The sequence below is a fragment of the Cherax quadricarinatus genome, chromosome 37 (assembly GCF_038502225.1).
Source record: "Cherax quadricarinatus isolate ZL_2023a chromosome 37, ASM3850222v1, whole genome shotgun sequence".
Lineage (NCBI taxonomy): Eukaryota > Metazoa > Arthropoda > Malacostraca > Decapoda > Parastacidae > Cherax > Cherax quadricarinatus.
Window position 1 is genome coordinate 2,107,506 of NC_091328.1, and position 26,765 is coordinate 2,134,270.

At 40.2% G+C, this 26,765-nt stretch overlaps 1 protein-coding gene across 2 annotated transcripts in view; it reads left to right on the forward strand.

The window, feature by feature from the left end:
• mAChR-A (muscarinic Acetylcholine Receptor, A-type) overlaps positions 1-20,587 on the forward strand; it is a 346,594-nt gene extending 326,007 nt beyond the window's left edge. Inside the window, exons 10-12 of one of the 2 annotated variants that reach the window (XM_070091770.1) lie at positions 3,774-3,833; positions 17,044-17,176; positions 18,606-20,587. In XM_070091770.1, the coding sequence (XP_069947871.1) occupies positions 3,774-3,833; positions 17,044-17,176; positions 18,606-19,781 (1,369 nt within the window). In that variant the 3' untranslated portion in view covers positions 19,782-20,587. The remainder of the gene's footprint in view (positions 1-3,773; positions 3,834-17,043; positions 17,177-18,605) is intronic. The other variant, XM_070091771.1, reaches the window with a different exon arrangement.
• Positions 20,588-26,765: the final 6,178 nt, after the last annotated feature.

Genomic DNA, 26,765 nt, shown 5'->3' on the forward strand with positions numbered 1-26,765 from the left:
ATTGCAGTGGATTTATAAAAATAGGAATAATTTATTTCTATGAGATATATAGTTTGAGATAACTAAGACCCGCGTCAGGAAACACTTGTCCTGTGTCCCGACGAACAATACAAGAACAGCAACATGAAGAGGACAGGATACAGTGTACACTGAGCGGTATATTTCTCTCAGTGTGCATATCATGTCAGTTTACCTCAATCCCGAACTTAGGCATTGAAATAATCTTCTTGTGGTGAGAACAAAAGGTTACCTGCAGCCTCGTGTAGTAGATAGGCTTTAAACTACATTAAGAAAGCATCCTATGTATATTTCGTAAAGTAATCATGACGTAAAAGTATTCGTAATGACTATAACAAAGGTGCAAAGGTAATAAATTAGATTACTGGCCACAGCAGGTGTGGAATTAATAAAAGGCAACAGCCTCGTAGCAGTCAAAAACCTACATATAATTACAAAATAACACTATCTTATATTTCTCATGATTACATATTACGTAGATTTCATCGATGAAGAATCAGTATTAATTAGAAAGATGAATATTATTATCGTTATCGTCGACGCAGCTTAAGTCACAAAATGCGTCATTTAACGCATTCTTCACTTATAAATAACAAAAAGGCACAATACCGTGACTGGAACAATACACAAATAACCCGCACATAAAAGAGAGAAGCTTACGACGACGTTTCGGTCCGACTTGGACCATTGACAAAGTCACACTAACAGAGGTGGAGCAAGACGGCTATATATAGGCAGGAAGAGGTGGTAGTAGTAGTAGTAGTAGTAGTAGTACAAGAATTGTACTACTACTACTTAATTTCATCCTGTCGGTATTATATACAATTCTTGTACTACTACTACTACTACTACTACTACTACTACTACTACTACCACCTCTTCCTGCCTATATATAGCCGTCTTGCTCCACCTCTGTTAGTGTGACTTTGTCAATGGTCCAAGTCGGACCGGAACGTCGTCGTAAGCTTCTCTCTTTTATGTGCGGGTTATTTGTGTATTCTTCACTTAACGAATCGTTCCAGCAGTCCCTCTCCAGGTGGTTAAGCGAGGGAGGTCCACTATAATATATGTATATACATATATATTTCATTAATTATATAGTAATAAGTTTATTTTGCCTGGAATAGTAATTTTTTTAAGAAACAGCCCATGCAGTGTAATGTGTGTACTAGTGTCCTCGTTGTGAGGCTGAGTTATAATACGCTGGCTGTGTACTGTACTTACAGCAGATAAGCAAGCACAAGGGAGTATACACTGAGAAGTGTGTATATACACTGATAGTGGTGTGTATACATTGATAGATGTGTGTATACACTGATAGGTGTGTGTATTCACTGAGAGGTGTGTATATACACTGATAGGGGTGTATATACACTGAGAGGTGTGTATCAGTGTACATTTTATTTCGGGAGTAAAGGAGAACTGGTGGTGAAGAGGTTACATGCAGTCTTAATGACCCTCGCTTAGTAAACAGACTGTCTGGCATCACAGACAGACTGTCCTCACAGACTGTCATCACAGACAGAGTCTAGTGAAGACCATGATGGTTTGGTCGGAACTCTTTGCTTCCTCTCACCCTTCTCGAAATTGCAGTTTGATGCATAGCTGTGGCTGTATGACTGTAGACTGGCCACAACACCATTCTGTGTAACTTTGCAACCGGAAGCTGACCACATACATCATGCTGACGTTGACACTCTAGTGCTGACTGGTGTAATGACTGGTGGCAACCCAGATCTGAGACAGCCATTCCCACTCCAAATAAGAATGTGTTGGCTTCCTCAAATATGTACCTGTCAGTCCCCCAGTCAATACTAGAGAGGACGACTGGACGCTCTTTCCCAGTCAGTCTAATTCTAACTGGACGACTGGAGGCTGACAGCACTATCACAACTGTGGTGTGTACCTCCCTGCTGCCCCACCAACCTGCCTTCCTCATGTATATATATATATATATATATATATATATATATATATATATATATATATATATATATATATATATATATATATATATATTATATATATATATATATATATATATATATATATATATATATATAAATATATATATATATATATATATATATATATATATATATATATGTATATATATATATATATATATATATATATATAAATATATATATATATATATATATATATATATATATATATATATATATATATATATATATATATATATATATATATATATATATAATGTGTAGTTTAAGGAACAATTTATTCTTTTTAGATAGAGCTTAAATTTGGTATATGTAATAATTTACCCGGTTGGGTCACATAACAGCAGCTCAAGGGACTTAATATGAAATATTAGGAAGTAGCAACTCATTCTGTATACACTGTGATGAGTGTACCACTCCTGACGTGTATACACTGTGATGAGTGTACCACTCCTGACATGTATACACTGTGATGAGTGTACCACTCCTGACGTGTGTACGCTAAAAGTAACGGTACGTGTACACCTGCTGGAGTGTATGTCTTGGTATGTATAATTTTAACTGCTGTACAAAGTATTGTAGTATCTTTGAGAGGTATACAGGTGACCTGCAGCCTTAATAAGTCCCTCCTGCAGCAGACAGTCTTTAAAGAGCTGAAGAAACAGTGTCTGACAGCTGGCTCCGTGATGGCTCCTCCTGCTGGCTTAACACAGTCGAGTCCAGCCTCTATCAATAACCGTCAACCCTTAGACAAATATTAAAAAAAATTTACTTAATTCATCATTATAGGCGAGCTGCTGTGTGACCCATAAGGGTTTAGAGCATGTTTTTTTATTATTAAAAAATAGTGAAGCGAACAAGGATGGCAGCAGGGAAGTGTTCCTCAGGAGGTGAGCTTTATTACCCGGCCTCAGCTGTGACCTCCAGTACACTCTCTGGCCTCAGCTGTGACCTCCAGTACACTCTCTGGCCTCAGCTGTGACCTCAAGTACACTCTCCGGCCTCAGCTGTGACCTCCAATACACTCTTGCCTCAGCTGTGACCTCCAGTACACACCCTGGCCTCAGCTGTGATTTCCAGTACGCACCCTGGCCTCAGTTGTGACCTCTAGTGCACACCCTGGCCTCAGCTGTGACCTCCAGTACACACTCTGGCCTCAGCTGTGACCTCCAGTACACACCCTGGCTTCAGACGTGTCCTCAAACGCACACTTTGGCTTCAGACGTGTCCTCCAACGCGCACTCTGGCTTCAGACGTGTCCTCCAACGCACACTCTGGCCTCAGATGTGTCCTCCAACGCACACTCTGGCTTCAGACGTGTCCTCCAACGCACACTCTGGCCTCAGATGTGTCCTCCAACGCACACTCTGGCTTCAGACGTGTCCTCCAACGCACACTCTGGCCTCAGATGTGTCCTCCAACGCACACTCTGGCTTCAGACGTGTCCTCCAACGCACACTCTGACCTCAGATGTGTCCTCCAACGCACACTCTGGCTTCAGACGTGTCCTCCAACGCACGCTCTGGCTTCAGACGTGTCCTCCAACTCACACTCTGGCCACAGACGTGTCCTCCAGCGCACACTCTGGCCACAGACGTGTCCTCCAACGCACACTCTGGCTTCAGACGTGTCCTCCAACTCACACTGGCCTCAGATGTGTCCTCCAGCGCACACTCTGGCCTTAGACGTGTCCTCCAGTGCACACTCTGGCCTCAGACGTGTCCTCCAGCGCACACTCTGGCCACAGACGTGTCCTCCAGCGCACTCTTTCTCTCTATGTATTTGCAGACCAGGTCTTCCCATCCTCCCAGACCCTACCAGCTTCACAGACACAGCCGTCTCGCGCAGGTAACACCACACCTGACACAGACAGCTCTCACAACCTTTAGTAACTAAGACCGGTACCTAGCAAGTCGAGAAGAGCACCAGAGCCCTAGACTAGAGCTAGACATAGATCACGTAGAGTGTTGAATCCCTAGAATAGTTGAGAGATAGAGCACTACACTCTTTGATTAGATTAGTCTAGAGATAGAGTAATAAATCCCAAGAGTACGTCTGTGATAGAGTAATAGAGCCCTAGAATAATTGAGGATAGAGTATTAAGTCCCTAGAGTACGTCAGTGATAGAATATTAAGTCCTAGAGTACGTCAGAGATAGAGTATTAAGTCCCTAGAGTACGTCAGTGATAGAATATTAAGTACTTAGAGTACGTCAAAAAAAGAGTATTATGTCCCTTGAGTACGTCAGAGATAGAGTATTAAGTCCCTAGATACGTCAATGATAGAGTATTAAATACTACAGTACGTCAGAGATAGAGTACTGAATCCCTAAGTTAGTGGATTTTGACAATTAGAACTCGAAGTGCGTAGATAAGTTGCAAATTAGAGAATTTCTGGTGATATGTATTTTTCCTGTGTAGATATTGTTTATTACGATATATGAGGATGTCAGAAGTAGATAAGGATGTCACTGAAGTAGATGAGGATGTCACTGAAGTAGATGAGGATGTAAGAAGTAGATGAGGATGTCACTGAAGTAGATGAGGATGTCACTGAAGTAGATGAGGATGTCACTAAAGTAGATGAGGATGTCACTGAAGTAGATGAAGATGTAAGAAGTAGATGAGGATGTCATTGAAGTAGATGAGGATGTCAGAAGTAGATGAGGATGTCACTGAAGTAGATGAGGATGTCACTAAAGTAGATGAGGATGTCACTGAAGTAGATGAGGATGTAAGAAGTAGATGAGGATGTCACTGAAGTACACGAGGATGTCATTAAAGTAGATGAGGATGTCATTGAAGTAGATGAGGATGTCAGAAGTAGATGAGGATGTCACTGAAGTAGATGAGGATATCACTGAAGTAGAAAAGGATGTCAGAAGTAGATGAGGAAGTCACTGAAGTAGATGAGGATGTCAGATGTATATGAAGATGTCACTGAAGTAGATAATGATGTCAGAAGTAGATGAGGATGTCACTAAAGTAGATGAGGATGTCACTAAAGTAGATGAGGATGCCAGAAGTAGATGAGGATGTCAGAAGTAGACGAGGATGTCAGAAGCAGATAATGATGTTAGAAGTAGAAGAGGATATCAGAAGTAGATAATGATGTCAGGAGTAGATGAAGATGTCAGAAGTAGATGAGGATGTCAGAGGTAGATGAGGATGTCAGAACTAGATAGAGATGTCAGAAGTAGATGAGGGTGTCAGTAGTAGAAATGATGTCAGAAGTAGATAATGACGTCAGATGTAGATAATGATGTCAGGAGTAGATGAGGATGTCAGAAGTAGATAAAGATGTCAGAAGTAGATGAAGATGTCACTGAAGTATATGAGGATGTCACTGAAGTAGATGAGGATGTCACTGAAGTAGAAAAGGATGTCAGAAGTAGATGAGGAAGTCACTGAAGTAGATGAGGATGTCAGAAGTATATGAAGATGTCACTGAAGTAGACAAGGATATCAGAAGTAGATAATGATGTTAGAAGTAGATGAGGATGTCAAAAGTAGATAATGATGTTAGAAATAGATGAGGGTGTCAGTAGTAGATAATGATGTCAGAAGTAGATGAGGGTGTCAGTAGTAGATAATGATGTCAGAAGTAGATAATGACGTCAGATGTAGATAATGATGTCAGGAGTAGATGAGGATGTCAGAGGTAGATGAGGATGTCAGAAGTAAATGAGGATGTCAGAAGTAGATATCAGAAGTAGATGAGGATGTCAGAAGTAGATGAGGATGTCAGAGGTAGATGAGGATGTCAGAAATAGATGAGGATGTCAGCAGTAGATAACGATATCAGAAGTAGATGATGTCAGAAGTAGATAATGATGTCAGAAGTAGATGAGGATGTCAGATCTCGATAATGATAGCAGAAGTAGATAATGATGTCAGAAATAGATGAGGATGTCAGAAGTAGATAGTGATGTCAGAAGTAGATGAGGATGTCAGTTGTGGATAATGATGTCAGAAGTAGATGAGGATGTCAGAAGTAGATAATGATGTCAGAAGTAGATGAGGATGTCAGTTGTGGATAATGATGTCAGAAGTAGATGAGGATGTCAGAAGTACATAATGATGTCAGAAGTAGATAATGATGTCAGAAGTACATAATGATATCAGAAGTAGATGATGATGTCAGAAGTACATAATGATGTCAGAAGTAGATAATGATGTCAGAAGTACATAATGACGTCAGAAGTAGATAATGATGTCAGAAGTAGATGATGATGTCAGAGGTAGATAACAGAGTAGATTATTGTGTAAAAAGTACCTGCAGATTTCAGAAATGAATAATGTAAATGAAGACAATGAAATAAATTTTTTAATACATCAGAATAAACTAGACGAATTTTGTTTAATAGATCAGAATAAATTAGACGAATTTTGTTTAATAGATCAGAATAAATTAGACGAATTTTGTTTAATAGATCAGAATAAATTAGACGAATTTTGTTTAATAAAAAAAAATTAATAGAAATTTATATATATATAATATATATCCCGAGAGCGAAACATCGTTTAGTGAGGTAAAATTACATCACTTAGAGGTGATGTCACCTAATTCTATAACGAATGACGTCAGGGGTAACTGTTCAGGATTTCACTGAAGTATATGCTGAAACTGAAGCAAGAGATGTCATTGTAGATGATGTCACTTGTCCTTGATGTAGATGATGGTAGAACAGGATAGATGAAGCAGGTGATGTCAGAGAATAGTTATGTAATGTCAGAGGATAGTTAGGTGATGTCAGAGGATAGTTAGGTGATGTCAGAGGATAGTTAGGTGATGTCAGAGGATAGTTAGGTGGTGTCAGAGGATAGTTAGGTGATGTCAGAGGATAGTTAGGTGATGTCAGAGGATAGTTAGGTGATGTCAGAGGATAGTTAGGTGATGCCAGAGGATAGTTAGGTGATGTCAGGATAGTTAGGTGATGTCAGAGGATAGTTACGTGATGTCAGAGGACAGAGTAGTTTAGACTGTGCAGTCCCGTAGTGTGTGTGTGTGTGTGTACACCCTAGAATACACAGGTAGTGTATGTACACCCTGGGATACACAGGTAGTGTGTGCGTGTGTGTGTACACGCTAGAGTACACAAGTAGTGTGTGTGTGTACACCCTGGAGTACACAAGTAGTGTGTGTGTGTACACCCTAGAGTACACAAGTAGTGTGTGTGTGTGTGTGTACACCCTAGAGTACACAAGTAGAGAAATATGACGCACGTGCACACAGAGGTATGCATGTAGACACACACACACACACTGTGTACGTCACACGGTGTGTGTGTGTGTGTGTGTCCTCAACAATGTGTGAGTCTTACCCACCGTTAACCACCTCCTCCCCTCCCCCCCCCCTCAAGGTACATACATACTCACACTGTTGGTAAGTCAAGTCTTACAAACACACACACACACGTTAGATGTTAGGTACAAGGGAGACATAATCACAACGTACAGGATACTGATGAGCCAAAGACAGGTCATGATGTATTCCCTCAGCCTTTGGAAGGTCCAAACTGGCATGACACGTGATCTATATATATATATATATATCTATATATATATATATATATATATATATATATATATATATATATATATATATATATATATTGGAAAGACAAAGACAGGTGACACAAACAGATCAATAACAAAAGAAACATTGATATCTTGGCTTAAAACCCGACCTTAAAACACACACACACACACACACACACACACACACACACACACACACACACACACACACACACACACACACACACACACACACACACACACACACACACACACAAACTCAACAAAGCTAAGAGAGGAGGGAGTTGAAACCAAATACTAAGACGTTGTAAACACGTTATAAACACCGGTACTGCCATGGGAGGATCCAGGAAGGGATCACAATCACTCTCAAGACATAGCAACAAATTCTTTCAGATATTATCATCATAGGTCCAGGTGACGGTAGTGTATATAGTGTTTGTGGTGATGGTACGGCTTCGTACCTCCCTACTAAACAAGGGTGAACTACACGCACAGTAGTTAGCCACTGAACACATGTAGTTAGTCAGCTTGTTGCTTTTTGTTGCATCTGGTTAACTAGTTTAGTAGTGTTGTGTGTGTGTGCAATATTGCTTCGTTATTCGTCATCACACTGCTGTTACTGCTAACGCAGGAACTACTGTAGTTATAGACCTCCCCCCCCCCCTTGTTGCTCCCAGGCACAGCTTCCACCAGTGTTCAGGTGATAACTACCATATCCAGGTAATAACTAACATATCCAGGTAATAACTAACATATCCAGGTAATAACTATCATATCCAGGTGATAACTATCATATCCAGGTGATAAATATCACAGCCGGGTAATAAGTATCACAGCCAGGTGATAACTATCACAGCCGGATGATAACTATCACAGCCAGATAATAACTATCACAGCCAGATAATAACTATCACAGCCAGATAATAACTATCACAGCCAGATAATAACTATCACAGCCAGATAATAACTATCACAGCCAGATAATAACTATCACAGCCAGATAATAACTACCACAGCCAGATAATAACTATCACAGCCAGATAATAACTATCACAGCCAGATAAAAACTATCGCAGCCAGATAATAACTATCACAGCCAGATAATAACTATCACAGCCAGATAATAACTAACACAGCCAGATAATAACTATCACAGCCAGATAATAACTATCACAGCCAGATAAAAACTATCGCAGCCAGATAATAACTATCACAGCCAGATAATAACTACCACAGCCAGATAATAACTACCACAGCCAGATAATAACTATCACAGCCAGATAATAACTATCACAGCCAGATAAAAACTATCGCAGCCAGATAATAACTATCACAGCCAGATAATAACTACCACAGTCAGAAAATAACTATCACAGCCAGATAATAACCATCACAGCCAGATAATACCTATCAAAGCCAGATAATAACTATCACAGCCAGATAATAACTATCACAGCCAGATAATAACTACCACAGCCAGATAATAACTATCACAGCCAGGTAATAACTATCACAGCCAGATAATAACTATCGCAGCCACATAATAACCATCACAGCCAGATAATAACTACCACAGCCAGATAATAACTATCACACCAGATAATAACTATCACAGCCAGATAATACCTATCAAAGCCAGATAATAACTATCACAGCCAGATAATAACTATCACAGCCAGATAATAACTATCACAGCCAGATAATAACTATCACAGCCAGATAATAACTATCACAGCCAGATAATAACTATCACAGCCAGATAATAACTATCACAGCCAGATAATAACTATCACAGCCAGATAATGCCTATCACACCAGATAATAACTATCACAGCCAGTTAATAACTATCACTGCCAGATAATAACTATCACAGCCAGATAATAACTATCACAGCCAGATAATAACTATCAGAGCCAGATAATAACTATCACAGCCAGATAATAACTATCACAGTCAGATAATAACTATCACAGCCAGATAATAGCTATCACAGCCAGATAATAACTATCACAGCCAGATAATAACTATCACTGCCAGATAATAACTATCACAGCCAGATAATAACTATCACAGCCAGATAATAACTACCACAGCCAGATAATAACTATCACAGCCAGATAATAACTATCACAGCCAGATAATAACTATCACAGCCAGATAATAACTATCACAGCCAGATAATAACTACCACAGCCAGATAATAACTATCACAGCCAGATAATAACTATCACAGCCAGATAATAACTATCACAGCCAGATAATAACTATCACAGCCAGATAATAACTATCACAGCCAGATAATAACTATCACAGCCAGATAATAACTATCACACCAGATAATAACTATCACAGCCAGATAATAACTATCACACCAGATAATAACTATCACAGCCAGATAATAACTACCACAGCCAGATAATAACTATCACAGCCAGATAATAACTATCACAGCCAGATAATAACTGTCACAGCCAGATAATAACTATCACAGCCAGATAATAACTATCACAGCCAGATAATAACTATCACAGCCAGATAATAACTATCACACCAGATAATAACTATCACAGCCAGATAATAACTATCACAGCCAGATAATAACTACCACAGCCAGATAATAACTATCACACCAGATAATAACTATCACAGCCAGATAATAACTATCACACCAGATAATAACTATCACAGCCAGATAATAACTACCACAGCCAGATAATAACTATCACACCAGATAATAACTACCAGAGCCAGATAATAACTATCACAGCCAGATAATAACTATCACAGCCAGATAATAACTACCACAGCCAGATAATAACTATCACAGCCAGATAATAACTATCACAGCCAGATAATAACTACCACACCAGATAATAACTATCACAGCCAGATAATAACTATCACAGCCAGATAATAACTACCACAGCCAGATAATAACTATCACAGCCAGATAATAACTATCACAGCCAGATAATAACTACCACAGCCAGATAATAACTATCACACCAGATAATAACTACCACAGCCAGATAATAACTATCACAGCCAGATAATAACTATCACATCCAGATAATAACTATCACAGCCAGATAATAACTATCACAGCCAGATAATAACTATCACTGCCAGATAATAACTATCACAGCCAGATAATAACTATCACAGCCAGATAATAACTACCACAGCCAGATAATAACTATCACAGCCAGATAATAACTATCACAGCCAGATAATAACTATCACAGCCAGATAATAACTATCACAGCCAGATAATAACTATCACAGCCAGATAATAACTACCACAGCCAGATAATAACTATCACTGCCAGATAATAACTATCACAGCCAGATAATAACTATCACACCAGATAATAACTATCACAGCCAGATAATAACTATCACAGCCAGATAATAACTATCACAGCCAGATAATAACTATCACAGCCAGATAATAACTATCACAGCCTGATAATAACTATCACAGCCAGATAATAACTATCACACCAGATAATAACTATCACAGCCAAATAATAACTATCACAGCCAGATAATAACTATCACAGCCAGATAATAACTATCACAGCCAGATAATAACTATCACAGCCAGATAATAACTATCACAGCCAGATAATAACTATCACACCAGATAATAACTATCACATCCAGATAATAACTACCACAGCCAGATAATAACTATCACTGCCAGATAATAACTATCACAGCCAGATAATAACTATCACAGCCAGATAATAACTATCACACCAGATAATAACTATCACAGCCAGATAATAACTATCACAACCAGATAATAACTATCACAGCCAGATAATAACTATCACAGCCAGATAATAACTATCACAGCCAGATAATAACTATCACAGCCAGATAATAACTATCACAGCCAGATAATAACTATCACACCAGATAATAACTATCACATCCAGATAATAACTACCACAGCCAGATAATAACTATCACAGCCAGATAATAACTATCACAGCCAGATAATAACTATCACAGCCAGATAATAACTATCACACCAGATAATAACTATCACAGCCAGATAATAACTATCACAGCCAGATAATAACTATCACAGCCAGATAATAACTATCACAGCCAGATAATAACTACCACAGCCAGATAATAACTATCACAGCCAGATAATAACTATCACAGCCAGATAATAACTATCACAGCCAGATAATAACTATCACAGCCAGATAATAACTATCACAGCCAGATAATAACTATCACAGCCAGATAATAACTATCACAGCCAGATAATAACTATCACAGCCAGATAATAACTATCACAGCCAGATAATAACTATCACAGCCAGATAATAACTATCACAGCCAGATAATAACTATCACAGCCAGATAATAACTATCACAGCCAGATAATAACTATCACAGCCAGATAATAACTATCACAGCCAGATAATAACTATCACACCAGATAATAACTATCACATCCAGATAATAACTACCACAGCCAGATAATAACTATCACTGCCAGATAATAACTATCACAGCCAGATAATAACTATCACAGCCAGATAATAACTATCACAGCCAGATAATAACTATCACAGCCAGATAATAACTATCACAGCCAGATAATAACTATCACAGCCAGATAATAACTATCACAGCCAGATAATAACTATCACACCAGATAATAACTATCACATGCAGATAATAACTACCACAGCCAGATAATAACTATCACTGCCAGATAATAACTATCACACCAGATAATAACTATCACAGCCAGATAATAACTATCACAGCCAGATAATAACTATCACAGCCAGATAATAACTATCACAGCCAGATAATAACTATCACACCAGATAATAACTATCACATCCAGATAATAACTACCACAGCCAGATAATAACTATCACTGCCAGATAATAACTATCACACCAGATAATAACTATCACAGCCAGATAATAACTATCACAGCCAGATAATAACTATCACAGCCAGATAATAACTATCACAGCCAGATAATAACTATCACAGCCAGATAATAACTATCACAGCCAGATAATAACTATCACAGCCAGATAATAACTATCACAGCCAGATAATAACTATCACAGCCAGATAATAACTACCACAGCCAGATAATAACTATCACTGCCAGATAATAACTATCACACCAGATAATAACTATCACAGCCAGATAATAACTATCACAGCCAGATAATAACTATCACAGCCAGATAATAACTATCACAGCCAGATAATAACTATCACAGCCAGATAATAACTATCACAGCCAGATAATAACTACCACAGCCAGATAATAACTATCACTGCCAGATAATAACTATCACAGCCAGATAATAACTATCACAGCCAGATAATAACTATCACAGCCAGATAATAACTATCACAGCCAGATAATAACTATCACAGCCAGATAATAACTATCACACCAGATAATAACTATCACATCCAGATAATAACTACCACAGCCAGATAATAACTATCACAGCCAGATAATAACTATCACACCAGATAATAACTATCACAGCCAGATAATAACTATCACAGCCAGATAATAACTATCACAGCCAGATAATAACTATCACAGCCAGATAATAACTATCACAGCCAGATAATAACTATCACAGCCAGATAATAACTATCACAGCCAGATAATAACTATCACAGCCAGATAATAACTATCACAGCCAGATAATAACTATCACAGCCAGATAATAACTACCACAGCCAGATAATAACTATCACTGCCAGATAATAACTATCACACCAGATAATAACTATCACAGCCAGATAATAACTATCACAGCCAGATAATAACTATCACAGCCAGATAATAACTATCACAGCCAGATAATAACTATCACAGCCAGATAATAACTATCACAGCCAGATAATAACTACCACAGCCAGATAATAACTATCACTGCCAGATAATAACTATCACACCAGATAATAACTATCACAGCCAGATAATAACTATCACAGCCAGATAATAACTATCACAGCCAGATAATAACTATCACAGCCAGATAATAACTATCACAGCCAGATAATAACTATCACAGCCAGATAATAACTATCACAGCCAGATAATAACTATCACAGCCAGATAATAACTATCACAGCCAGATAATAACTATCACAGCCAGATAATAACTATCACAGCCAGATAATAACTATCACAGCCAGATAATAACTATCACAGCCAGATAATAACTATCACAGCCAGATAATAACTATCACAGCCAGATAATAACTATCACAGCAAGATAATAACTATCACAGCCAGGTACAGAGGCTGTGAGTCTCTACATCACAGCATTACGTTCATTAATATAGTTATTATACAAACATAAGAGAGCAAAAATAGAATCAACTTATATATGTCCATAATTATAATCTGTTCTTATAATCAACGTTATTCAGAAGTAATTAAAAAATAAATAAATTCTGTATCAGCACCAGAGGCTTCGTTAGTTACTTATACTACATCAAAGTTACTTATACTGCTTCAAAGTTACTTATACTGCGTCAAAGTTACTTATACTACATCAAAGTTACTTATACTGCGTCAAAGTTACTTATACTGCGTCAAAGTTACTTATACTACATCAAAGTTACTTATACTGCGTCAAAGTTACTTATACTACATCAAAGTTACTTATACTGCGTCAAAGTTACTTATACTGCGTCAAAGTTACTTATACTACATCAAAGTTACTTATACTGCGTCAAAGTTACTTATACTACATCAAAGTTACTTATACTGCGTCAAAGTTACTTATACTGCGTCAAAGTTACTTATACTACATCAAAGTTACTTATACTGCGTCAAAGTTACTTATACTGCGTCAAAGTTACTTATACTACATCAAAGTTACTTATACTGCCTCAAAGTTACTTATACTGCGTCAAAGTTACTTATACTACATCAAAGTTACTTATACTACATCAAAGTTACTTACACTACATCAAAGTTACTTATACTACATCAAAGTTACTTATACTACATCAAAGTTTCTTATGCTACATCAAAGTTACTTATGCTACATCAAAGTTACTTATACTAAATCAAAGTTACTTATGCTACATCAAAGTTATTTATACTGTATCAAAGTTACTTATACTACATCAAAGTTACTTATGCTACATCAAAGTTACTTATACTACATCAAAGTTACTTATACTACATCAAAGTTACTTACACTACATCAAAGTTACTTATACTGCTTCAAAGTTACTTATACTGCGTCAAAGTTACTTATACTACATCAAAGTTACTTATACTGCCTCAAAGTTACTTATACTGCGTCAAAGTTACTTATACTACATCAAAGTTACTTATACTGCTTCAAAGTTACTTATACTACATCAAAGTTACTTATACTACATCAAAGTTACTTATACTGCGTCAAAGTTACTTATACTGCGTCAAAGTTACTTATACTACATCAAAGTTACTTATACTACATCAAAGTTACTTACACTACATCAAAGTTACTTATACTACATCAAAGTTACTTATACTACATCAAAGTTTCTTATGCTACATCAAAGTTACTTATGCTACATCAAAGTTACTTATACTAAATCAAAGTTACTTATGCTACATCAAAGTTACTTATACTGTATCAAAGTTACTTATACTACATCAAAGTTACTTATGCTACATCAAAGTTACTTATACTACATCAAAGTTACTTATACTACATCAAAGTTACTTACACTACATCAAAGTTACTTATACTGCATCAAAGTTACTTATACTACATCAAAGTTACTTATACTACATCAAAGTTACTTATACTACATCAAAGTTACTTATACTACATCAAAGTTACTTATACTACATCAAAGTTACTTATACTACATCAAAGTTACTTATACTGCATCAAAGTTACTTATACTACATCAAAGTTACTTATACTACATCAAAGTTACTTATACTACATCAAAGTTACTTACCGCTACATCAAAGTTACTTACCGCTACATCAAAGTTACTTATACTACATCAAAGTTACTTTTTTTGAAGACTTTTCGATATTTTTGTTCTTACCAAAAAAATAATTTTCCCAATACATAAATAATAATTTCGATGCAATGTTTCGGATTTTTATTAATGAACTGTTGGAAACGTGCTGTTGCAAGGTTGTTTTTTTTAATAAAACCTGGTTTATCAAGGCTAGTCAGTGTTAGGGGACCTGGACTCCGGAAGCCTTGCTTGGTGGCTCTCATCTTAACTCTTGTTTATGTCTTGTAAGACTTAACAAAAGCAAGTCTAATACATGTTACTTTATATTATAACTGTAGTGTCCTAATCTTTAAGTTTCAATACTATATATATATATATATATATATATATATATATATATATATATATATATATATATATATATATATATATATATATATATATATATATATATATATATATATATATATATATGTATATATATAAGTTTATCCCTTGACCCTACCTTCATCCCTTATATTGTATCAGAACTTAAGTTGCATTTGACCATATTTAATTCCGTTTTTATTTTAACTTAAGTTTGTGGTTATAAATGAAGAAAGCAAGGTAATTATATCAGGAATAATTCTGGGGGATACTGACTGAACAGCAGCAGCAGCAGCAGCAGCAGCAGCAGCAGCAGTCCAGTGGAAACTGTTGGGTCAGTTTACTGCTGCTTGTTGAGGAGAGAGAATGTGTGGGGAGGAGAGGGAGGGTTGTCATGGAGGCTGTGGCAGCTGGCAAGTCAATTTCCATAATATTTCTTCTCACATCTCGCTTGTTTCATTATGAGTCTTTAATTAAAGTTCCCCCATTACTGCTTGTCATGATGATTCTCTTATCTGTTGACGATGGTATAAGACTTCCCCTGGCTTCCTCCAGAACGTTTAGAAGTGATACACCAGTGCTGCTCTTCCTTCCCCAGTAATCTACGCCAGGAAAATAAATGTACAATCTTGATCAGACTTGCAAGTCATCAGTAAATTACTCACATTATAATTTAGCCTAGTAAGAACGTTTTCACGGTGTCCCATTATATATAAAGTTCCATATTACTTATCTGTCTTTAACAAATCTCAGGTTTTTCCTCATGTAAAATCATGTAAAACTTCCACTGTTGTAATAAACGATAAACTAAGCTTCATCCACGAAGAAATAAACACCGTAATAAAGCCTAAATGGAAAATAAAAACCGTGTAAAGGAAGATGCACGTGATATAAACCTGGCAACACCAGCCAGAGGCACTACTAGGTAGCAAATGTTCTCCCACACCTTGTGTATCCCTCACTGATCATGTTCCCTGTATCCCTATATACCAGCCCTGCCCACATCTCTCTCTTTGGCTCCCTTCCCATCTCCACCCATTCCTCCTCCTCCTCCTCCTCCTCTCCTTCATTCCCTCCCTCTCCCCCTTAAGATCTCAGTCTGGTAAGGTACTAATCTAAGGGTGGGACACTATCCCTGGTCCCTTGTCAGCGAGGCAGAGGAGGTAGTGGAGCCTGAGGACTGGAGGAGGCAGAGATCAGAGTCTTCAACAGCTATGGATGAGATTGAAACGACGTATGTTCCCACAGCCATGGTCATCGAGAACACCAAGTATGCTTCCCAGGTAGGTGCTCCCTTCATGTTGGGCTCCAGCTCTTGCTCAAGACAATCGCCACTGAGCCGACAGCTGGAGAAATATTTGATACAACTACAGAGTTGTGTGTCGCTTCAAGTTTATTCCTCAGCCCAAAATCTCTGAAGAATTTTTTTTATCTGAAACTGTATCGTTGTTCTCCAGCTCTTGTGCCCGGCTCTTAACTTCCTGCTACTTCACCTGCTCTGCCTCTCAGTTATTTAGTCCGCTATTTAATTTGATTTCACTATTTTATTCCTCTACTTTATTATTCTGTTTTATTTATCTTTCTTCTTGCACTGACAAAATTTTAAAGAATATCTATGGACATGTAATTCATTTTGCTGTTTTGTTTTCATTTCTTTCTTATTTCGCAGGTCCTTTCCAAACTGAATTCTCTGTCTTTCGTTCACTTCGTCCTTATCTGGGAGGACTTCGTACGTTGTGGTCAGGTTGGCCAGACTTCAAAACATTCCCTTCAAGTTAGTGACAGTGAAGCATAGCACTGTAACATTACATCTGTCCTCCTCGTGTGTTGTTAAGGTGGCCGCACTGATATTAACACGGCTCGTCGTGGCTGACGTTAACACCGGAAGAATGAAATTAACCGTGTAGCGTCCCGTCGCCCGAATTGTGGCCAGAGCGACGGAGAAACATGGTTAATTAACAGATTGCCTCAACTCTGAAGTAGGAAACACTGGAATCGGGTTTACGTATACTGTGTTGTGACTGATTTTTTTTTTTTTTTGAAAGATTCTGGGTGCAGATTTATAAAGACCGTTCTTATATCTGTTATCTTGTGTTGTTATCACATTAACTGTGATGGTAAATAAGTGGTTCAGAGAACCGACACTTAAGCAACACTTGGGTATCGTTAGTATGAAAGCGGTTCGCCAACCAGTGACTTCCTCAGTCCAATACGGAGAAGAATGAGGGACTGATTATCTCAAACTCCCTCATTAGCCATGATCTTCATTCTCACGTCTGCTCCTCCCACACGGCCTTATTTCTCACAGATCACCTTTCAAATGATTAAATTCGTTCTTGGTTTAACCCATACATTTTAATCTTTAATATTCCCGTAGCCTGTTGAGTCACGTGGAGTTCTACAGTCTCCTTCCACTTGTACTCTCCACATTAACCAGAATAATAATAATAATTTATCAGTATACTGGTATATACACTGATAGGCGTATTTCTCTCTTTATCTCTATTATACGTAATTAAAATATTCTTGACTGGTGGTGAGCAAGTTACAAGCAGCATTAATGATCTGTTAGTAGTATATTTACGCTTTCACTTCCATTAACCAGTAATGAATGATAATTGTAGGTGTAGTCATTATGTGTATTAAAACAAGGTTTATCTGGTTTGTAATTAATGTTATGTGTGGTTTGTCTACTTTACTGTGTCTCTGCAGGGTCGGTCTGGTAGTGCCGGCTGCTGCCGCGGATTAGCGTCCTGCATTAAGCGCACAGTGGACCGAGATGATGCAAGTAGTCAAGCCGGTGGACATCGTTCAGGGTTCAGTACCTCTGGGTACCACACTCCCGGGTACCATACCCCGGGTTACAACACGCCAGGCTCCACGGAGACTACCCTGCCATCGTCAGTGTCTCGCTGTACCTCTCTTAACTACATCCGCGAGCCTCTCACCGTCACACCGACCAGGTATCGCCAGAATTCCATGATTCCTCTAGTGGAGAGGGCCGAGCGACCCGACCACCATACCTACCATCACCACCATGGTACCTCCGCCACACTCCCGCGGGCAGAGAGTACCTTAGGAGTGGGAGCTGCGGGGCGCAACCAGATGTTGGGAGGACGTCTACAGGCTCGCTCTCACTCCTCAGACTCCGTTTATACCATCTTGATCCGCCTTCCTCATGACCCGTCACAAGACGGTCCTCTCAACCCTCCCTCCATCCTCATGATCGAGGAGGAAGGGCAGGATGGGAGCGGGACTAACGCGGGTCACAGATTGAGGTTTGACAGGGGGACGTCCCCTCTTGCCCGCCGGGGGGACTCCGTCTGTTCAGACCCCAGCGGACAGTCTACCAGAGTGGAGTGTTCCCTGCACCCGGGGGGACCTGAAGGTACTTCCCCGACCCCTAATCGCAGAACGTCCCATGCCCCTGATATTAAGATTCCCCTCAATGCCAAAATCATTCCGAAGCAACTGGCCAAGAACTCTGGCACCGGGAGTGGCAACTCTGGCGGAGGCGCCGCTGGTGCTGGCACCAACGCCGGAGCAACAGTGCCAGGGAAGAAGAAGAAAAAGAAAAAGAGCCAAGAGAAGAAGCAAGATCGTAAAGCAGCCAAGACTCTGTCGGCCATCTTACTGACGTTCATTGTGACGTGGACACCTTACAACGTGTTGGTTCTCCTCAAGACTGTGTTAGCTTGCAAAGCTGACGACTGTATTCCCCGCCAGTTGTGGGACTTTTCCTACTACTTATGTTACATCAACTCCACCATCAACCCCATGTGCTACGCCCTCTGTAACGCCGCCTTCAGGAGGACCTACGTTAGAATCTTAACTTGCAAGTGGCACAGTCGTCGCAAGCAAGGTGTACAGCGAGGATACTACAGCTGAGGACGTCTTACTCGCCGCCTGGCAAGGGCCACCTACCAGTTGCTCTTCCTTCTTCACCTACACTGGCTGGCCAGCATATGATCTTCTCTGTACCTCGCTTCAACTTCACTCACCACGGGCACTCGATGCCATGCCACAGGTCATACTGCATCATACTGCTGTGCCCAGACACTTCACTTCCACGAGAAACATGAAAAGTACCGAAAGGAAGAGCTGATTTATCCAAAAATTTCATTTTACTTAGTTCGCAGTCTAAGGCAGAATATTTGTGAACTAAAAACGAAAAAAAAACAATTCTGGAACTGCTCACTACACAAATGCTGCAACACTTTATGTAGGCTACCTACCACTTACGAATCACATTGTTATACCTTTCCTTACCCTATAAAACGCAATGGATCACATTCTTCAACACCTTAGGCTCTGGAGCACAGAAATTGAGAAGGTTGCACAGTGTTGCTTGACGCTGACGCAGGTAACAGCAACCCTACTAAACAGGCCCCAGGTATTGCTTGTATAAAGCAGGTCAGAGAGCAGACAATCAGTCACGTTCAGTTTACATTTTTCCCTGACTGAACCTGATGATTCAAAACGTTAACAAGACCTTAAACAGTCTAACAAATCTGACTCACGTTTCGCTCACATATCAGTAAGACTTCACTCATACGAACAACGTTTTTACGCTCAACATTCGATCCATCATATCAGAATATGTATTCAGTATCCACAGTTCGCCTCAACTCACCATTCCATCACACTGGAACACCAGCCGGGTCTGGAGGGGTAACAAAAATAAAATTATTTTTCACAGATTATCTACATTATTTTGGGTTACGAAACAAGTTAAGAATTTTCTATGTCTTGACTCATAGAAAAAACTGATGACCAAACCTATAAATTAAATAATATTTATAAAAAAAACAGGCGTTCTTAGGGGAAAATATCAAAAAAAATTAAAATACTGACGTGGAAAGTGACTGGTGTATGTCACACGAGCTGAGTATGCCCGGGTGTATGTTAGGAGTGTATGTGTGTTTGTATGTGATCGGGGGCACTAGTATATGTGTTTGTGTGTATAAGGGATTAGGTGTATAAGAATGTGTGTGTGTGTGTGTGTGTGTATACCTGTGTGTACGCCTATCTTCATGTGTGTGTGTATGCATATGCCCGTGCGCGCGTTTATACATTCTATGCATCTTCGTGCGCATTGAAGCAGACACACAGACGTATACCAGAGACACACACGGGAAGCTGGTCGGTAACAAGCACAAGATGACAGTAATAGCACCTACGTTAGTAACACGTCAGACCAGCTGTGATCTTCACAACACCTGCCCCAGTAACACGTCAGACCAGCTGTGATCTTCACAACACCTGCCCTAGTAACACATCAGACCAGCTGTGATCTTCACAACACCTGCCCTAGTAACACATCAGACCAGCTGTGATCTTCACAACACCTGCCCCAGTAACACATCAGACCAGCTGTGATCTTCACAACACCTGCCCCAGTAACACATCAGACCAGCTGTGATCTTCACAACACCTGCCCCAGTAACACATCAGACCAGCTGTGATCTTCACAACACCTGCCCTAGTAACACATCAGACCAGCTGTGATCTTCACAACACCTGCCCTAGTAACACATCAGACCAGCTGTGATCTTCACAACACCTGCCCCAGTAACACATCAGACCAGCTGTGATCTTCACAACACCTGCCCCAGTAACACATCAGACCAGCTGTGATCTTCACAACACCTGCCCCAGTAACACATCAGACCAGCTGTGATCTTCACAACACCTGCCCTAGTAACACATCAGACCAGCTGTGATCTTCACAACACCTGCCCCAGTAACACGTCAGACCAGCTGTGATCTTCACAACACCTGCCCCAGTAACACATCAGACCAGCTGTGACCTTCACAACACCTGCCCCAGTAACACATCAGACCAGCTGTGATCTTCCGAACACCTGCCCCAGTAACACATCAGACCAGCTGTGATCTTCACAACACCTGCCCCAGTAACACATCAGACCAGCTGTGATCTTCAGGGTAACACTCAGCCTTGACAGAGTCAGGGGAATCTCCACTATATCTTAGTATGGGTCGTTCACCACAGGTGAACAAGAGGAACAGCAGAACGATATCTTTTCCATACATAGAGCGTCGAGTTTATTTTTTCGTGTGTTTATAGTGGGAATTTTGGAGCCACTTAACACAGTGCTGTAGCCAGAAGCTGTGGTCAGGCCCAGAAAGTTAATGGTGAAGTCAACATTAAGTTGACCTCTTTCAGACCTATTTATATTTTTAATAAGGTTGCTGACCAACGGAGAGTGAGTTTTTTATATAAAACGACTTTGATCATTGCATCTGCAGTGCCAACCACTTAAGTAATGAGTGGAACTACGTGATAAGTAGAATCAGCGAAGGGAATAGTTTAGTTATGGCTTGAAAATGGGTTTGACAAATATGTAGGAAGAAAGGTTAGGTTAGGTCAGGTTTGTTAGGAAACAAGACAAGTGTTTCATGATGCAGCTAGAGCTTTTGGTCATTTGACCGAGGCCTTCCGCTGGCTCACCCCTCCACCCCTTTAAAAATTACGGTTATAAGTTAGGAAGGAAGGGTTGGGTGTGGGTGAGAAGGGTTGGGTGTGGGAGGGAAGGGTTGGGTGTGGGTGGGAAGATTAGGGTGTGGGTGGGAAGGGTAGGGTGTGGGTGGGAAGGGTATGGTGTGGGTGAGAAGGGTTGGGTGTGGGTGGGAAGGGTAGGGTGTGGGTGGGAAGGGTAGGGTATTCGTGGGAAGGGTAGGGTGTGGGTGGGAAGGGTTGGGGGTGGGTGGGAAGGGTAGGGTGTGGGTGGGAAGGGTAGGGTTTGGATGGGAAGGGTAGGGTGTGGGTGGAAAGAGGTGGGTGTGGGTGGGAAGGGTAGAGTGTGGGTGTGAAGGGTAGGGCGTGGGTGTGAAGGGAAGGTTGTGGGTGGGAAGGGTAGGGTCTGGGTGGGAAGGGTAGGGTGTGGGTGTGAAGGGTAGGGTGTGGGTGGGAAGGGGTGGGTGGGGGTGGAAAGGGTAGAGTGTGGGTGTGAAGGGTAGGGTGTGGGTGGGAAGGGTAGGGTGTGGGTGGTAAGGGTTGGGTGTGGGTGTGAAGGGTAGGGTGTGGGTGGGAAGGGTAGGGTGTGGGTGGGAAGGGTAGGGTGTGGGTGGGAAGGGTAGGGTGTGGGTGGGAAGGGTAGGGTGTGGGTGGGAAGGGTAGGGTGTGGGTGGGAAGGGTAGGGTGTGGGTGGGAAGGGTAGGGTGTGGGTGGGAAGGGTAGGGTGTGGGTGGGAAGGGTAGGGTGTAGGTGGGAAGGGTAGGGTGTGGGTGGGAAGGGTAGGGTGTGGGTGGGAAGGGTAGGGTGTGGGTGGGAAGGGTAGGGTGTGGGTGGGAAGGGTAGGGTGTGGGTGGGAAGGGTAGGGTGTGGGTGGGAAGGGTAGGGTGTGGGTGGGAAGGGTAGGGTGTGGGTGTGAAGGGTAGGGTGTGGGAGGGAAGTATCTAGCACCGGCTACACCAGTAACAATGCTCCCCTGTACTCGCACACGCAAATGGACAGGGATTCGAAGCCAGGTGATGTAAATAGTAGAATATATACTGTTCCATATATCCATGGTGGTTACAATAAGACAACCTGACCACTGCGACTTTACAAATGCTCAGCTGTGTGTGTGTGTGTGTGTGTGTGTGTGTGTATGTGTGTGTGTGTGTGTGTGTGTGTGTGTGTGTGTGTGTGTGTGTGTGTGTGTGTGTGTGTATGTGTGTGTGTGTGTGTGTGTGTGTGTGTGTGTGTGTGTGTGTGTGTGTGTGTGTGTGTGTGTGTGTGTGTGTGTGTGTGTGTGTGTGTGTGTGTGTGTGTGTGTAAAACAGTGTTTTGTGTGGGTGACAGTGGTGTGTCAGTGGGAGAGAACTGATAAACTTGTAAGATGCTGAAATGGAACCACCACTGTCGTATGGTACAGTGTAGAACCACCACTGTCGTATGGTACAGTGTAGAACCACCACTGTCGTATGGTACAGTGTAGAACCACCACTGTCGTATGGTACAGTGTAGAACCAGGTATTTACACGAACTCGGTTAGATGCTGACACTGTGACTTGTGGTGCCTAACTGAAGAAGCTGATACTATGACTTATAGTGCCAAATTGAAGGAGCTGACACTGTGACTCTCGTTGTGCCAAATTGAAGCTGACACTGACTCTCGTGGTGTCAAATTGAAGGGGCTGACACTGTGACTTATAGTGCCAAACTGAAGGGGGTGACACTGACTTATAGTGCCTAACTGAAATGACTGAAACTGTGACTTGTGGTGCCAAACTGAAGGGGCTGACACTGTGACTTATAGCGCCAAACTGAAGGGGTTGACACTGTGACTTATAGTGCCAAACTGAAGGGGTTGACACTGTGACTTATAGTGCCAAACTGAAGGGGCTGACACTGTGACTTATAGTGCCAAACTGAAGGGGCTGACACTGTGACTTATAGTGCCAAACTGAAGGGGCTGATACTGTGACTTATAGTGCCAAACTGAAGGGGCTGACACTGTGACTTATAGTGCCAAACTGAAGGGGCTGATACTGTGACTTATAGTGCCTAAGTGAAGGGACTGACACTGTGACTTGTTGTGCCAAACTGAAGGGGCTGACACTGTGACTTATAGTGCCAAACTGAAGGAGGTGACACTGTGACTTGTGGTGTCACACTATAGCAGCGTCATGTCATCTTCCATGTTCCAACACACCTTGTATCTTACGGAGGAGAAATACCTCAGAATGTAATCCCCAGGCGGATCCAGTACAACGCAAACAAGAGGATTTAAACCTACTTATATACAAGTTAATCGCCCCTCACACCCCCCTCCCCCTCTGTGTAATACATGTGTTGAGGATTAAGACACATGTGCAACAGTGTCTTTAGTGATGAAGTCTGGAGAAGAGCTCTTCTCCAGGCTGAGGGACTGACCACCTCAAATACTTCTGCCTTTATATTTGACTGAAGAGGTCTACTGTGTAGGCGAAACGTGTCATCAATAAACATACCCAAATGTTGCACGTGTCTTAATCTTCAACTTGTCAGTATTTTATACCATTATCAACAATGCAAGTGGTATATAACATATGTCAAAGATGGTATTGTGTAGCCACAGGTGTGTGTGGGTCGTTAAAACATGTGTGTGTGGGCCGTTAAAACATGTGTGTGTGGGCCGTTAAAATGTGTGTGTGTCATTAAAACATGTGTGTGTGTGTGTGTCATTAAAACATGTGTGTGTGGGTCATTAAAACATGTGTGTGTGGTCATTAAAACGTGTGTGGGTCATTAAAACATGTGTGTGGGTCATTAAAACATGTGTGTGTGGTCATTAAAACATGTGTGTGTGTGTGGGTCATTAAAACATGTGTGTGTGGTCATTAAAACATGTGTGTGTGGTCATTAAAACATGTGTGTATGTGGGTCATTAAAACATGTGTGTGGGTCATTAAAACATGTGTGTGTGTGGGTCATTAAAACATGTGTGTGTGGTCATTAAAACATGTGTGTGTGGTCATTAAAACATGTGTGTGTGGTCATTAAAACATGTGTGTGTGGTCATTAAAACATGTGTGTGTGGTCATTAAAACATGTGTGTGGGTCATTAAAACATGTGTGTGTGTGGGTCATTAAAACGTGTGTGGTCATTAAAACATGTGTGTGTGGTCATTAAAACATGTGTGTGTGGTCATTAAAACATGTGTGTGTGGTCATTAAAACATGTGTGTGGGTCATTAAAACATGTGTGTGGGTCATTAAAACATGTGTGTGTGTGGGTCATTAAAACGTGTGTGGTCATTAAAACATGTGTGTGTGGTCATTAAAACGTGTGTGTGTGGGTCATTAAAACATGTGTGTGGGTCATTAAAACATGTGTGTGTGGGTCATTAAAACATGTGTGTGTGTGGGTCATTAAAACATGTGTGTGGGTCGCTACTGACAGCTAGTCAGAAGCTGGCTTTTTCCGGCGTTCCCGCTGAGAGACAGAGAGAGAGACAGAGAAAGAGACAGAGACAGACAAAGACAGAAAGAGACAGAGAGAGACAGAGAAAGAGACAGAGACAGACAAAGACAGAAAGAGACAGAGAGAAACAGAGACAGTAAGAGACAGAGAGAGACAGAGACAGAGAGACGATTTTAGTCTCCATATTAAATTCCTCATTTGCATAAACGTATTTATACTCGACGGACGTTGTAACGGAGGTAATAATAACAATAGTAATAATAATAATAATAGTAATAATAATTAATAATAATAATTAATAATAATAATAATAATAAATATTCTAGGGTTTCCATTAAGGTCCATTAATCCTCTTGTCGGATTTTCTTCAATGAACTTTTTTTTGTCTTTTCGATCTCCCCCCTTCACCCCCTCCCTCCCCCTTCCCCTTCCCCCCTCCCTTCCCCTTCTCCCCCTCCCCTGGATTATTACAAAAAAAAATAAACAGACACCGTATGGTTATATTTTACCATTAACAAGATTATAGGCGATTTACTACCACAAGAAATATATATATATATATATATATATATATATATATATATATATATATATATATATATATATATATATAAATATATATTATATATATATATAAATATATATTATATATATATATATATATATATATATATATATATACATATCCCTGAGAAGATTTAAAGTTAGGTTGAGCCTTGAAACTGTGAGACAGGGAAAAAAGAGAGAAAGAGAGAGAGAGGAAGCTTCACACAGAGGCAGTGAGAGAGATACATGGAGGGGGAGAGAAAGAGAGAGAGAGAGAGAGAGAGAGAGAGAGAGAGAGAGAGCCGAGAAATCCTCTAAATAACAAGACACAACAGAAATAATACACGAGTCAACTCTACATATAAGTAAAACACTAATAATAATAACAATGTTGAGACTAAACTGGAATATTATC